Source organism: Nycticebus coucang, chromosome 12 (assembly GCF_027406575.1).
Source record: "Nycticebus coucang isolate mNycCou1 chromosome 12, mNycCou1.pri, whole genome shotgun sequence".
NCBI classification, from domain to species: domain Eukaryota; kingdom Metazoa; phylum Chordata; class Mammalia; order Primates; family Lorisidae; genus Nycticebus; species Nycticebus coucang.
In genome coordinates this window covers 9532199-9548276 of record NC_069791.1, presented here as the reverse complement: position 1 = coordinate 9548276, position 16078 = coordinate 9532199, and the positions used below count along the sequence as shown (strand labels likewise).

The following is a 16078-nucleotide window of genomic DNA, read 5'->3' as shown; positions in this document are numbered from 1 at the left end:
CAGCCTCCCAAGTAGCTGGGAGTACAGGTATCCTCCACAACGCTGGGCTATTTTTAGATACGGGGGTCTTGCTCTGGCTCAGGCTGGTCTTGAACCTGTGAGCTCGGGCGGTCTACCCTCCTCAGCCTCCCAAGTGTGGGGATTACAGGCGTAAGCCACCCTGCCCAGCCTTCATTTCTCTTTCTTAATAAAGGCTGGTAAGTAGACTATCACAGAACAATCTAGGGGACCTAGGACTCAGAGGGGTTCTAGACGCAGATAGAGGTCCCAGACCAAGAGGAAAACAGCTTAACTCAGAAGGTGTCTCAAACTCATCTGACTTCACAGTTCCTTAGGTTTAAAATAACACAAAATGAGGCTTGGTGCCTGTGATTCAAGTGGCTGAGGCGCCAGCCACCCACACCTGAGCTGGCAGGTTCGAATCCAGCCCCGCCCGCCAAACAACAATGATGGCTGCAACTAAAAAACAGCCAGGCTTTGTGGCAGGCGCCTGTGGTCCCAGCTATTTGGGAGGCGGAGGCAGGAGACTCGCTTGAGCCCAGAAGCTGGAGGTTGCTGTGAGCTGTGATGCCACAGCACTCTACTCAGGGTGACAGCTTGAGGCTCTGTCTCAAAAAATAAAATAAAATAACACAAAATGTTGAATGCTCAGAAACTTAGACAGTTCGCACACTTTAAGAAATCTCCATACTAGGGAAGGAGGGAGGTGGGTGGGGCCTTGGTGTGTGTCACACTTTATGGGAGCAAGACATGATTGCAAGAGGGACTTTACCTAACAGTTGCAATCAGTGTAACCTGGCTTATTGTACCCTCAATGAATCCCCAACAATTAAAAAAAAAAAAGAAATTCAAAAAATCCTTAATGAATATTATAAGAAAATTTATTCTCGGCGGCGCCTGTGGCTCAACGGGTAGGGCGCCGGTCCCATATGCCGGAGGTGGCGGGTTCAAGCCCAGCCCCGGCCAAAAATAAAAAAAAATAAAATAAAAAAAATAAAGAAAATTTATTCTCAGAAATATGAAAATCTGAAGGAAATTAACCAATACTTGGAAGCACGTCACCTTCCAAAACTTAGCCAGAATCAAGTGGAAATGTTGAACAGGCCAATATCATGTTAAGGAATTGATCATGTTAAAGGAAAACTCCAATTGCATAACTTCTGCGGTGCTTTTTCCAGCCAAAGTAAGAATTCTAAAGCTTAATTATACCACGAAGCCCCTTGGCATTATGATAAAATGTATGGATTCCTCAGAACAATTCTCTCAGGTTCATAAAATAAAAACAGGATTGCAAAGGAAACCAGTCCTGCGGAAACAGTTCCCAAACTGTTTAGTTAAATTATAATGTAGTGATAACCTAACAAGCTCTAACAGCAGGTCTGATTAGAGAACTGTAATTTCCAAGTTGTGATGAGCATGATGATATTCCAGATGTCCGTAACAACTATTATGCTGTATGAAAAGATCTGCGATTTCTATTAGTGACAAATGACTGCTAACATTACTGTGGTTTGTTGCATATACTCATATTTAAAGGAAATGCTAAATTTCCATTAAAGGCTAGTGAAAATAAAGATGTCATTTTTTTTCTCAAAAAAGAAATCTCCATACTTTAAGAAATTTCCATATTTGAGACCTCAAATTGGGAAAAACTTCACAGACCCATGAGAGTTACAGAGCCTCAGATACCTGGCTAACTAAGCTACTTTATAAGTCACAGATGCTTTGTATCTCCTCACTGTATATCATAATGCAATGATTAAGAATGCAGGATCTGGGGCCGCGCCTGTGGCTCAGTGAGTAGGGCACCGGCCCCATATGCCGAGGGTGGTGGGTTCAAACCCAGCCCCGGCCAAACTGCAACAACGACAACAACAACAACAAAAAAAATAGCCAGGCGTTGTGGCGGGCGCCTGTAGTCCCAGCTGCTCGGGAGGCTGAGGCAAGAGAATCACATAAGCCTAAGAGCTGGAGGTTGCTGTGAGCTGTGTGACACCACGGCACTCTACCGAGGGCAGTACAGTGAGACTCTGTCTCTACAAAAAAAAAAAAAAAGAATGCAGGATCTGAGGCTGGGCACGGTGGCTCATGTCTGTAATCCTAGCACTTTGGGAGGCTGAGGCAGGAGGACTGATTGAGGCCGGTAGCAAGACCAGCCCAAGCAAGAGTGAGATACTATCTCTACTAAAAAATAGAAAAACTGGGCAGTGCCTGTGGCACAGTGGCACTGGCCCCATATACCGAGGGTGGCAGGTTCAAACTCAATCCCAGCCAAAAAAAGCTGCAAAAAAAAAAAAAAAAAAGAGAGAGAAACAAAATGAAAATGCAGAATCTGAAGGCGGGGTGCAGTGGCTCATGCCTGTAATCCTAGCCCTCTGGGAGGCTGAGGTGGGTGGATTGCTTGAACTCAAGAGTTCAAGGGTGGCGCCTGTGGCTCAAAGGAGTAGGCCGCCAGTCCCATATACCGGAGGTGGCGGGTTCAAACCCAGCCCTGGTCAAAAAAAAAAAAAGACTTCAAGACCAGCCTAAGCGAGAGTGAGAACCAGTCTCTAAAAAACAAGCCATGTGTTGCAGCAGGCATTTGTAGTACCACTTACTCCAGAAGCTGAGGCAAGAGGATTTCTAAAGCCTAAGATTTTGAGGTTGCTGTCAGTTATGATGCCACAGTACTCTACTAAGGGCAACAGAGCAAGACTCGCGCTAATAAAAAAAAAAAAAATGCAGGATCTGGAGCCAGATTTTCTTTTGTTTCTTTTTTTGAGACAGAGTCTCACTTTGTTGCCTTTGGTAGAGTCCCCTGGTGTCATAGCTCACAGCAACCTCTTAACTCTTAGGCTCAAGCAATTCTCTTGCTGTAGCCTCCTGAGTAGCTGGGACTTCAGGCACCTGCCACAACACCTGGCTATTTTTTTTGTGTGTGTGTGTGGTTTTTGGCCGGGACAGGGTTTGAACCTGCCACCTCCGGCATATGGGACCGGCGCCCTACTCCTTGAGCCACAGGCGCCGCCCAACACCTGGCTATTTTTTAGAGACAGCTTTTTGCTCTTGCTCTGGCTGGTCTGGAACTCATGAGCTCAGGCAGTTCACCTGCTTCAGCCTCCTAGAGTGCTGGGATTAAGGTGTGAGCCACCATGCATGGAATGGAGCCAGATTTTCTTTTTTTGTTTTTTTTTTTTTTTTGTAGAGACAGAGTCTAACTGTACTGTCCTCCAGTAGAGTGCCATGACGTCACACGGCTCACAGCAACCTCTAATTCTTGGGCTTACGCGATTCTCTTGCCTCAGCCTCCCAAGCAGCTGGGACTACAGGCGCCCGCCACAACACCCAGCTATTTTTTCGTTGCAGTTTGGCTGGGGCTGGGTTTGAACCTGCCACCCTCGGCATATGGGGCCGGCGCCCTACTCACTGAGCCACAGGCACCGCCCTGTAGCCAGATTTTCTACCCTGGAATTCCAGCCACTTAGTAGCTCTGTGATCTTGGGTAAATCACTTATGTCTGCACCTCAGTCTTCTCATTTGTAATATGGGGATAATAATAGTACCTATCTTATAGGTTTGTTGTAAGAATTGAATGGTTTATTACATGTAAAGTGCTTAGACAAAGTACTGGCATAAAGCAAGAGTTGGATAAATATCAGGATCATTATTAGCCATCTGGGGGAACTTCAACTGGATTTGGAGTCTGGGCAGCCAACTGGAAAGGCCTGCCTAGGAGTGTCTTGTGAATGTGATTTGCATAACGGTCGAACCCCAGCTGACGTAAAGGGCTTCTTGCAGCTCCCGATCAGATGTAGCCCTGGAAGTAGTTCCTGCCACACAACAGTCCCACAATCTCCCCACCAACGCTGCTTCCTACCCAACTCCTGCAGGACCAGGAAGTGAAACAAAGAGGCAGAGCCCCATGCCTTCAACTCACCCTTGGCCCTCTCATCCCACCCTCCAGAGCTCCACTTCCTCCTCTTGCTTTTCACCTTTCACCTCCTATCTTTGAGGGCTCCCAGAATGGGGGGCAGAGGTGGGAAGAGCACAGGAGACATTATATACAAGTGAAGCGAACTCCTCTATGCCCCTCCCTCCAATTTCCTTATTCCATTTGTGTCCACCCAATGTAGGAAAAGGCAAGCCATTTCTCACCCAAACTGAGATAATTCTTTGATGCTGGCAGTGTTTTCATCCAAAGAGTAGATTTACCACAGAATCGTAATATTTGAACCTGAAGTTTCTCTGGGCAGTTTTGAATAGCTCTAGGATAAAGGTGACCTCCATTAAGGGCAAATTTCTCAGAAGAAAAGGGTCAACCTCTTGGGGAAGGTTGAGGGGCCAGCTGTGTGGTCACCTATGGCCTCATTCTGACACCCAAATTCTTCTGGGACCCTCCACTGGGGTTGGGGCAGTCCCAACTTTGGACCACCCTCTACTCCCACATCCAACCTCACAACCTCAGTTGTTTCACTAGATGTTGCATCAGGGAGGGTGATGAAATCAGTGACATGGATTTTACCCAGGGATGCAACAGGCTGAAGGAATAGCAGAGTCAAAGACACTACGTACCTTTGACTACCAGAACTCTGGGGCCTTCTAGCCACAGAATAGGGCTTGAGTGCTGGAATATCTAAGCTAAATTTCTAGCCTTTGCTTATGCTGGGATCCAGGAAAAAAATTAACTGTATCCCACAGAGCCCATGAGAATTTAGGCTGCTAGGGCTGAAGAATCAAGTGGTTCTTAGCTAGTAACCCTCTTCCCACAGAGCCCTTCTTACGTCCCAGAAGCAACAAGACCTTAGGCTGAAGACCTCAGGCTGTGTTCTCATACGCTTCCTAGTTCACAAAGTACCTTCACATCGCTTCTCTCCTTTGAAACCAGGACCATCCAAGTGAAAATAAGGCTGTTTCCAGTGAAGAAAAAGAAGTCCCTTATTCCTAGATAGGGGGCATCAGGTAGGAATCAAATTTCATTTCAAATTGAGCTCAGCTTGCTATGGGGAGATGAATGAATGCTTTTGTTTTGGTTTTTCCTCAGGCAGGACATGAGGAAATCAGGTTTGGGGTGGGGTAGTGGTATAGCTTTGAGAGGCAAAAAGATCAGAGAAAGATTGAACAGGAAGGAACTTGAGACCAGATTAATTTAAATATTCATTACCCACCCACCCCAGCCCCCTCTTCCACAGCCATTTCTATTCCTGGAGAGCATTACACATGTGTCCCATCCCAGGCCTCTAGCCACAGCAACCACACGACTCATTTCCCGTGGAACTGAGGCTGCATACCTGAGCTCCCCACAGAGGGATGATGCAGGGAGGGGAATCCCACCTGCTGTGAGTCACCTGCTGGTGTAAAGGGCGGACCTTAAAAAGAGACTCAGAGACAAAGGGAGAAAAACAGGAAGCAGCTCAGAAACTCTCCATGAACAGGGGGAACCAAACCAGAGACACAGAACAGAGAATCAGGCTCAGAGCAAGTTGAAGTGGGCAGAAATTCTAAAGGCTGCAAGGCAGAAAGCCATCCAGACTTGAGAAGCAGGCAACAAGATGTTGGGAAGCAGAGCTGTGATGCTGCTATTGCTGCTGCCCTGGACTCTTCAGGGTCGGGCTATGCCTGGGGGCAGCAGCCCTGCCTGGGCCCAAGGCCAGCAGCTCTCACAGAAGCTCTGCACTCTGGCCTGGAGTGCACATCCACCTGTGGGACACATGGTAAGTGGCAGCCTCTGGGACCAAACAGGAGCCAATCCAAGGCTGCAGTAGAGGACTCTGTGATCTTGGGTGGAAGCTGGAGGGTTGAAGGCCATCAGGGAGTGAGATAGGATAGGAGAGTGGGGCTCCTGGGAAGGCCTTGGGCCTGAGGGTCCAGGTGGGGTTCAAAAGTACTTATTTTACTTCACTCTTCCTACTCCCCCCTCCATTTCAGGATCTACTTAGAGAAGAGGGAGATGAAGAGACTACAAATGATGTTCCTCATATCCAGTGTGAGGATGGTTGTGATCCCCAAGGACTCAAGGACAACAGTCAGGTACCACTGGATGAGGCTGGGGCCACAAAGGAGAGGGGACTGGGAACATGGCTGGACACCATGGTGAACCAGAAGTGTCTGAGAATAATAAGGAACTGGGTGGGTCTTCAATGAATGGAGTAGGAAGAGGGATCCACTTCTTTCATTGCTTTCTTCTCTCTCTAGTTCTGCTTGCAAAGGATTCACCAAGGTCTGCTTTTTTATGAGAAGCTACTAGGATCAGATATTTTCACAGGGGAGCCTCCTCTGCTCCCTGATGGCCCTGTGGGCCAGCTTCATGCCTCTCTACTGGGTCTCAGCCAACTCCTGCAGGTATGAACTGGGGACCTGGAAAATGGGGGCATGAAAGTGTCAGAGACAAAGGCTAGGAGGTTAAGGGGCTAGAGTCTCCTCTGACTGTGTCCTGTGTTCTTTCAGCCTGAAGGTCACCACTGGGAGCCTCAGCACACTCCAAGCCCCATTCGTAGCAAACCATGGCAGCGTCTCCTTCTCCGCTTCAAGATCCTTCGCAGCCTCCAGGCCTTTGTGGCTGTAGCTGCCCGGGTCTTTGCCCATGGAGCAGCAACCCTGAGTCCCTGAAGCCAGCAGCTTAAGGATGGCACTCAGATTTCCATGGCTCAGCAATGCGAAGATAAAACCTACCATCCCAGACCCCTGTGAGCCAACCAGTTAATTAGTCCATTAACTATAATAGGACTTGCATATTTGAAAAATTACCAATACTGACTGACTTATGATGCTGACAAGGTTGAATATTTATTAGATGGGAAGGGAAATTTTGGGATTATTTATCCCAATGGGAGCAGTTTGGGGAGGAGGATTATTTATTATATTTATTCTGGATGGTGTATTTTTTTCAATAAAGATTTATTTATGTGGCTATGAGAGTCTAATTTCCAGGCTTAGTTGGGAAAGAGAAACAGATGGAAAAGCAGGGCCAAGGGACGACCATGTGCATCCTTTTCCTCTACTCTTAAAAGCTAAAGTAGAAAGTGGTATTTTCTCATGACCCCCTAGTGTAGAGAATCTTTTTTTTTTTTTGAGACAGAGTCTCAGCATGTCGCCCTCAGTAGAGTGCTGTGGTGTCACAGCTCACAGCAACCTCCAACTCTTGGGCTTAAGCTATTCTTTTGCGTTAGCCTCCCAAGTAGCTAGGACTACAGGTGCTCTCCACAATGCCCAGCTATATTTTTGTTGCAGTATTTAGCTGGCCCTGGATGGGTTCGAACCCACCACCCTCGGTGTATGTGACTAGCGCCATAACCACTGTGCTATGGGTGCCAAGCCTGGTGTAGAGAATCTTTTTTGGTATTAATACCTATATGGCTGAGCAAGCAGAATGGTATCACAAGAGTTCAAAATTGGGAAGTGTGTTGGGCGGCGCCTGTGGCTCAGCGGGTAGGGCGTCAGACCCATATACTGAGGGTGGCGGGTTCAAACCCAGCCCCGGCCAAACTGCAACAAAAACATAGCCGGGCGTTGTGGCGGGTGCCTGTAGTCCCAGCTACTTGGGAGGCTGAGGCAAAAGAATCGCCTAAGCCTTGGAGTTGGAGGTTGCTGTGAGCTGTGTGATGCCATAGCACTCTACCAAGGGCGATACGGTGAGACTCTGTCTCTACAAAAAAAAAAAAATTGGGAAGTGTGGTCATACCTCCTTCCCTACTTTCTTGGCTCAGAGTTAATAGCCAAAGCCAGGAGCTCTGACCATTGCAGGATCCAGTGTCAGAGCTCAGTTGAGCAGGAAGGGCATTCCAAGAAGATAAAGGTAAATTGCCCAAGCTAATGGGATTCTCCTTTAAAGGACATCTGTTGGCCCTTTGGAAGGAGTTTGGTCACCTAAGAGGAACTAAACTTTGAAAAAAAAGAAGAGGCAAAGCAGGTGGATTGCCTGAGCTCACGGGTTCAAGACCAGCCCAAGCAAGAGCAAGACCTTGATGGGCATTGTGGTTGGTGCCTGTAGTCCCAGCTACATAGGAAGCTGAGGCAAGGGAATCACTTGAGCCCAAGAGTTTGAGATTGCTGTGAGCTATGATGCCATGGCCCTCTACTGAGGGTGACAAAGTGAGACTATGTCTTTTTTTTTTTTTTTTTTTGTGGTTTTTGGCCGGGGCTGGGTTTGAACCCACCACCTCCGGCATATGGGACCGGCGCCCTACTCCTTGAGCCACAGGCGCCACCAGAGACTATGTCTTGAAGAAAAAAAAGAGGAGGGGAAGGAGCTAGGGATTATTTCCTTTTCTTTTTTCTATAGTTGTACATCACAAAAGCATGGGCTTTGGAGTCAGACAGACCCAGGTTTACACTGGCTTGCCACCAACCAGCTCAGTGACAATAGGATAGTTATATAACCATTTGCCCCCTCCCTTAACACATACAGATCTCACAGCCCCACTGTGAGAGTCTAAGCAACAGGAGGGACTTTCCCATTTAGGGAAGGAAGAAAAAACAAGACAAGAGGGAAATGGGGGAGGCCACAGTTTGCTGATTTCCTGCCTATATGGTTTGTTGGTATCCCTAAGGACATTAGTTTTTGTATGTGGAGAAGTAAAGAAGTTCAGAGATGAAACACTTCCAGGTGAGCAAAAAGTTTATTAGCCATTTATGCTCAAAAGGGCCCATTTCTGAACAGAACTGTTGCTCTGACCCAGCAGGCAAGAAACAGCCACATGTGCAGGACCTCACTCCCATTCATATCTCAAGTTACACCAAAAGCACCTCTTAGAGCAATGGCAATTGCCCCCGGGATTCCCTGGGAACAGCCAAGGTGTGAGGTTGTCTAGAGGCCTATGACAAACCTTCAAGATTTTAAGTTCTGGGAACTTGGTCTTTGCCCAGGTCCACACCCAAGGAATAGATTCCTTTCAGGTAAACAACATATTGTACAAAAACAACATATTGTACAAAAGAAAGAGGATGATGATGCTATAATAGAGAAATAGTTCAGACCCAGTGCTTCTCTTCTGTAAAAACACAAAATTCCAAATCTTTTTTTTTTTTTTTGGCTGGGGCTGGGTTTGAACCCACCACCTCCAGCATATGGGGGCCCTACCCCATTGAGCCACAGGCGCCCAAAACACAAAATTCTTTTTTTTTTTTTTTGTAGAGACAGAGTCTCACTTTATGGCCCTCGGTAGAGTGCCGTGGCCTCACACAGCTCACAGCAACCTCCAACTCCTGGGCTTAAGTGATTCTCTTGCCTCAGCCTCCCGAGTAGCTGGGACTACAGGCGCCCGCCACAACACCCAGCTATTTTTTGGTTGCAGTTTGGCCGGGGCCGGGTTTAGAACCCGCCACCCTCGGTGTATGGGGCTGGCGCCCCACCGACTGAGCCACAGGCGCCGCCCCCAAAACACAAAATTCTAATACTATAAAAGGGAATTTCTAAATTCCCAGCAATTCTACCATCCCCAGCCTCCAGGAGTGATCTGTCTCCTAAGCACTGGGAAAGTGGGGACTAAGCAGCATAATTTAGTGTGAAAAGTTTCACGGGCATATTAGATTAGCAGGATCATTTTATGGCAGAGGAATGGGTGCAGCAAGCTTAGGGCAGAACAAGGGAGGAGACTGGGGTAAGAAGAAGAGATCTGGCCCTCTCCCCTTGTACAGATGGGGGTGGAGGCAGAAAGCTCTCAGTCCCAGCAGGGAAAGAAGAAATATAAAATTTGAGTCAGAAGTAAAGGGAAGAAGAAAGAAAAAGTTATCCCAGACATGAAGGAATCAGAAGAAAGAGTCCTATTGTGTGTGCTCCCCACCAAGGGCCAATGCTGGTGTGAACCAACCTAGGCTTACCAGCTATGGAAACAATGAAATCTTTCCATACTGGAAAAAAAAAAGCTAACTGCCCTGAGCCATGCAAGTACCTCCCAGCCATCCTGGCCTGCCCCCGGACACTGACACCTCCCAGCACAGTGGGCAGCCTCCAGGATCCTATTTAGAACTACAGGCAGCACCTGTTCGGATTCGCTGCTGCCCCTTAGGAAGCCATATTATACTTTTACTTCTCATCCTAAATCCCTGGGTTAAAAAAGCTTAGCAGGGGCACATGCCTGATTTACCAACCTTGGAGACAACATGCTGCCCTAGGAGGGGCAAGCAATATGGAAAGAACAGGGGAGATGAAGGTCCTAGTAGTCAGAAGGAATCAAGGGTCCATCAGTGAAGAAATGGCTGGGGCGGGAGACATAAGCCTCGTCCATGGAGTTATGGCCAGCCAATAGTGGGTCACCATTTGGCATGATTTCTTCAATCTTTACACAGTTTCTGAAGACTAAGATATCCAAAGGAGAAAATCAGGCCCTGACCTTAGTCTGGAGCTCCCAGCCTATTAGGGGAAGTGAGGGAGGGTGGCAGGAAAGGCCTGGACAAGGCCTGAGAGAGAACTTTGGAGATGGAGGAATAGGGATGTAGGGGATGCTTTTATCCTAATAAAAGGATGCACCAGGAAACAAGCCTTTCTCCAATGAAGAGCTTGAAGCTCAGGCTTTTCTGTAAAAGGTAAGGGAGAGGAGGTGGGGAAGAGAATGGGTGCCCCCTTCCCTAGCCCCATCTCAATACTTACTTTCCATTTCATCAGTGTTCAAGTGTCTCAGATCACAAGGCAAATCTGGCTCTAGTAGTGGCTGTGACATAGGTCTCAGGTTTGGCTCTGGTACTCTCTGTGACACCAGGCAGAGTGTGGGCTCTGGCTTGGGCTCTGGCTTGGGCTCCAGCACAGGCTCCAGCACGGGCTCCAGCACAGGCTCCAGCACAGGCTCCAGCATGGGCTCTATGGCTGGTCCCAGATCCAGTCCAGCCTCTAGCAGCGACTCTAACTCCAGGCCTAGCCCTATCTCTGGCTCTGGTACTGGCTCTAGCTCTAGGTCTAATGACTCCAGCTCTTGTTCCAGTTCAAGCTCTATTGGCTGTTGCAGCTCATCCACCTGTCTGGATGACAAAGAGGTAGGGCTCAGTGATTTAGGTAAAGTAGGGAATGATAGAGCAGGCAGAAGTCTCGATAATCTGTGAAGGCAGTCTAGAGCAGAGGGCTTTGGAATTAGGCTTGCTGGAGTTTGAACCCTATCATTACTATCTGGGTGACCTTAGGCAAGTTTTCTAAATTCTCAGATTTATCATCTGTAAGTGGGAATAATAATACCCAATAATTCTTTTTTTTTTTTCTTTAAGAGATAGTGTCTCGGGCGGCGCCTGTGGCTCAGTTGGTGAGGCGCCGGCCCCATATACCAAGGGTGGTGGGTTCAAGCCCTGCCCCGGCTGAACTGCAACCAAAAAATAGCTGGGTGTTGTGGTGGGCGCCTGTGATCCCAGCTACTCGGGAGGCTGAGGCAAGAGAATCGCTTGGGCCCAGGAGTTGGAGGTTGCTGTGAGCTGTGTGATGCCATGGCACTCTACGGAGGGCCATAAGTGAGACTCTGTCTCTACAAAAAAAAAAAAAAAAGAGAGATAGTGTCTCACTCTGTTGTCCAGGCTTGAGTACAGTGGCATAAGCATAGCTCACTGAGTCTCAAACTCCGGGGAACAAGCAGTCTCCTTGCCTCAGCCTCCTGAGTAGCTAGGATTACAGGTGCACACCCCCTGCCCTACTAATTTTTAATTTTTTGTAGAGACGAGAATCTTGCTGTGTTGCCCAGGCTAGTTTCAAACTTCTTAGTTTAAACAATTCACCTGCTTTGGCCTTTGAAACCAATGGGATTACAGGCATGAGGCACTGTGTCCAGCCCCAAATAATTCTTTTATTTGCTTACTTATTTTGGGGGGGGGGGCTTGCTTTGTCACCTGGGCTAGAGTGCAATGGTATTATCATAGTTCACTGTAACCTCAAAGTCCTGGGCTCAAATGATCCTCCTGTCTCAGCCTCACAGACAGCTGGGACTATAGATGCCTACCACCATGCCCAGCTAGTTTTTCTTTTTCTTTCTTTTTTTTTTTTGTGGTTTTTGGCCGGGGCTGGGTTTGAACCCGCCACCTCCGGCATATAGGACCAGCGCCCTACCCCTTTGAGCCACAGGCGCTGCCCCATGCCCAGCTAGTTTTTCTATTTTTTTTTGTAGAAATGGGCTCTAATTCTTGCTCATGCTAGTCTTGAACTCTTGGCCTCCAGCCATCCTCCCACCTTGGCCCTCCAAAGCACTGGGATTATAGGCATAAGAGGTGATAGGATGGTTTTTTTTTTTTTTGTAGAGACAGAGTTTCACTCCATTGCCCTCCGTAGAGTGCCGTGGCATCTCACAGCTCACAGCAACCTCTAACTCCTGGGCTTAGGCAATTCTCCTGCCTCAGCCTCCCGAGTAGCTGGGACTACAGACGCCCGCCACAACGCCCGGCTATTTTTTTTGTTGTTGTTGCAGTTTGGCCGGGGCTGGGTTTGAACCCGCTACCCTCGGTATATGGGGCCGGCGCCCTGCTCACTGAGCCACAGGGGCCGCCCGGTGATAGGATGGTTAAAAGCAGGACTTTGGAATCTGACATACCTGTTCTATTTAAAAGCCATGTACCTCAGATGTGCCCCTTTCCCACTCTAAATCTCAGTTTCATCAGCTGAAAACAACAACAGTATCTACCTCACAGGAATATTGTGAAGATTCCACAAAATGAGAAAATGAACACAAAGCATTTAGCCCAGTGCCTGGGCTAATAAATTAATAATAATAATATATATTTTTTTGAGATAGAGTCTCACTCTGTTGCCTGAGGCCAAGGTTCCCTGCCGTCATAGCTCTCGTCAAACTCCTGGGCTCAAGTGATCCTCTTGCCTCAGCCTCCCAAGTGGCGGGACTACAGGCGCCTGCCATAACATTAGCCTGGCTAGTTTTTCTGTTTTTAGGACAGATGGGATCTCACTTTGTTTAGGCTTGTCTTGAACTCTTGAGCACAAGTGACCCACCCACTTGGCTTTTTAGACTTGTTAGGATTACAGGCTTGAGCCACCACAGCTGGCCTGAAAATAGTTGGTTGTTTTGTTTTGTTTTGTTTTTGAGACAGAGTCTCACTTTGTTGCCCTTGGTAGAGTGCCATGGCATCACAGCTCACAGCAACCTCAAACTCTTGGGCTCAAGTGATTTTCTTGCCTCAGCCTCCCGAGTAGCTGGGGCTACAGGCACCTGCCACAAGGCCCAGCTATTTTTAGAGGCGGGTGTCTTGCTCTTGCTCAGGCTGGTCTCAAACTTGTGAGCTCAGGCAATCCACCCCCAAGTGCTGGAATTACAGGTGTGAGCCCCCGCCCCCGGCCTCTTGAAAAAAGTTTTTCAAAAAAATCTAGGATCGGGGGGCGGCGCCTGTGGCTCAGTCAGTAGGGCGCAGGCCCCATATGCCAAGGGTGGCGGGTTCAAGCCCAGCCCCGGCCAAACTGCAAAACCAAAAAATAGCCGGGCGTTGTGGCGGGCGCCTGTAGTCCCAGCTATTTGGGAGGCTGAGGCAAGAGAATCGCTTAAGCCCAGGAGCTGGAGGTTGCTGTGATCTGTGTGAGGCCACGGCACTCTACCGAGGGCCATAAGTGAGACTCTGTCTCTACAAAAAAAAAAAAAATCTAGGCTCGGGGGTCGCACCTGTGGCTCAAGGAGTAGGGCGCTGGCCCCATATGCTGAAGGTGGCAGGTTCAAACCCGGCCCTGGCCAAAAAAAAAAAAAAATCTAGGCTCGGTGCCTGTAGCTCCGCAGCTAGGGCACCAGCCACATACAGTGGTGCTGGTGGATTCAAATCCAGCCCAGGCCAACTACAACCAAAAAATAGCTGGGCATTGTGGCGGGTGCCTGTAGTCCCAGCTGCTTGGGAGGCTGAGGCAAGAGAATCGCTTAAACCCAAGAGTTTGATGTTGCTGTGAGCTGTGACGCCATGGCACTCTACGGAGGGGGACATAGTGAAACTCTGTCTCAAAAAAATAAATAAATAGGGCAGCACCTGTGGCTCTGTGAGCAGGGCGCCGGCCCCATATACCAAGGGTGGCGGGTTCAAACCCAGCCCCAGCCAAATTGCAACAAAAAATAGCCGGGTGCTGTGGCGGGCGCCTGTAGTCCCAGCTACTTGGGAGGCAGAGGCTAGAGAATCATCTAAGCCCAAGAGCTGGAGGTTGCTGTGAGCTGTGATGCCACAGCACTCTACTATAAATAAATAAATAAATAATCTAGTCCCATGCCTGACATCAAGTAGCTGCCCACTAACACTAGTGATTATGACCATTATTATCAAGGAACTCCTGTGGAAACAACCTAAGGACAGAAGCAGGAAAATATGACAGAAGAGAGAGACTAGAAGAACAGGCAACCCCAGAGGGCTAGAGAGCATGGGTCAGTAGCAAGAGAGGCTGGAGAGGTTGGAACTGAGCAGGTCAGAGTCACTATATCAGCCAAAAAGGACTAGGAAGGTGTCAGAGCTCACCTGTTAGAGACCACAATGAGCCTACGTTTCAGGTACTTCCTTCGTTCTTGGAGATTAACTGTGGGGACACACACAGGAGGCAGGGAGATCAGAGGTTTGGAGGCAAAACCCAAAGGCCCCTAGGGTGGATTTTTTTTTTTTTTGTGTGGTTTTTGGCCGGGGCTGGGTTTGAACCCGCCACCTCCGGCATATGGGACCGGCGCCCTACTCCTTGAGCCACAGGTGCCGCCCGGGTGGATGGTTTTAACAGTAATATTCCCTGCTAACTACCAGCATCCCATGGACAAATTCTTTTTTGTTTTTTTCTTGAGACAGATCCTCAAGCTGTCGCCCTGGATAGAGTGCTGTGGCATCACAGCTCACAGCAACCTCCAGCTCCTGGACTTAAGTGATTCTCTTGCCTCATCCTCCCACATAGCTGGGACTACAGGTGCCGGCCACAACATCTGGCTACCCTTTGGTTGTAGTTGTCACTGTTGTTTGGCCTGGGCTGGATTCAAACCTGCCAGCTTGGTGTATGTGGCTGGCGCCTTAGTCTCTTGAGCAACAGGTGCTGAGCCTGGACAAATTCTTAACTTCTCTGCATATCAGTTTTTCCATGTTTGAAAAGAAGGACTTAGGGGAGGTGCCTGTGGCTCAGTGGGTAGGGCGCCGGCCCTATATACTGAGGGTGGCAGGTTCAAACCAAACCTAGCCCCAGCTAAAGTGCAACAAAAAATAGCAGGGTGTTGTGGCGGGCGCCTGTAATCCCAGCTCCTCTGGAGGCTGAGGCAAGAGAATCGCCTAAGCCCAGGAGTTGGAGGTTGCAGTGAGCTGTGACGCTACAGCACTCTACCGAGGGTGATAAAGTGAGACTCTGTCGAAGGAAGGAAGGAAGGGAGGGAGGGAGGGAAGGAAGGAAGGAAGGAAGGAAGGAAGGAAGGAAGGAAGGAAGGAAGGAAGGAAGGAAGGAAGGAAGGAAGGAAGGAAGGAAGGAAGGAAGGAAGGAAGGAGAAAAAAGAAAAAGACAGCAAGGACTTAGATTTACAGATGTCTAAGGATCCCTGCAATCTAGCAATGAAGTATATCGGATATCAACAATCCCCACCTTTCTCTTGGTAGTAGCACCCAAAAGCCTCGTCCCGGGGGATACGGGGATAGAGGAAGCGCAGTGGGTTCTCGGGGATGTTCTCCTCTGTGTGTATCTGGTAGTGGCGGATGATCTCTGTCAGTGGCAGTGACTGCAGCATCTCCTTGGTGTAAGGCTGCACCGAGTAGATGTCCATCTTGTCTGCGGGGGTGGATGTAGGAACAGGCAGGCCTGAGGGAAGAGGCTGGGCAGGGCAGCTCCCCAACCCCAACTCAGGCTGCCCAACCTGACACCTGCTGAGAGATTCAGGACTGAGCCAGGGCAGGCAGAGGGGCAGGCAGAAAGGAAAGGCTGTGCGAATGGTAAGGCAGCTGACCATCGTCCTGGTGCTCCACCCAGGAGCAGGTAATGCCCCCTTCTGATGATTCACTGAAGCGCAGGAGAAAGGTGCCGGAGATGGTTTTCTTTAGCAGCTGGCGCTCCCGGCTCCGGCTCACAAAGCCCATGATTCGTCTGGAACACAGAAAACATCTGTGAGAAACACTGCTCCCCCAGGCTCCCTGACCCTCATTCCCCTTGTCAGGGAAAAGAGCACTGGCTTTGCCACTTACAAACATTTCTATCTTGTCCAAG

The 16078-nt window shown here is 48.8% G+C and overlaps 2 protein-coding genes across 5 annotated transcripts in view; one reads left to right on the top strand and one right to left on the bottom strand.

Annotated features, from left to right (window-relative positions):
• The first annotated feature begins 3490 nt into the window (after nt 1–3490).
• IL23A (interleukin 23 subunit alpha) lies at nt 3491–9089 on the top strand. 2 transcript variants are annotated; one of them, XM_053556015.1, is made up of 4 exons: nt 3491–5690; nt 5905–6006; nt 6172–6318; nt 6424–9089. In XM_053556015.1, the coding sequence occupies exons 1-4, from the start codon at nt 5529–5531 to the stop codon at nt 6583–6585; spliced, it is 573 nt and encodes a 190-aa protein (XP_053411990.1). In that variant the 5' UTR covers nt 3491–5528; the 3' UTR covers nt 6586–9089. The 2 variants fall into 2 exon arrangements, 1 of the variants encoding a protein (XP_053411990.1); XR_008373288.1 differs by having other exon boundaries at nt 3491–4938; nt 5905–9089.
• A 104-nt stretch (nt 9090–9193) lies between these two features.
• The window catches only part of STAT2 (signal transducer and activator of transcription 2), a 29329-nt gene continuing 22444 nt past the window's right edge, over nt 9194–16078 (bottom strand). Inside the window, exons 20-24 of one of the 3 annotated variants that reach the window (XM_053555960.1) lie at nt 15822–15958; nt 15464–15646; nt 14377–14434; nt 10565–10929; nt 9194–10273 (exon numbers count right to left, since the gene is read on the bottom strand). In XM_053555960.1, the coding sequence (XP_053411935.1) occupies nt 10131–10273; nt 10565–10929; nt 14377–14434; nt 15464–15646; nt 15822–15958 (886 nt within the window). In that variant the 3' untranslated portion in view covers nt 9194–10130. The remainder of the gene's footprint in view (nt 10274–10564; nt 10930–14376; nt 14435–15463; nt 15647–15821; nt 15959–16078) is intronic. The other 2 variants (XM_053555958.1, XM_053555961.1) reach the window with 2 other exon arrangements.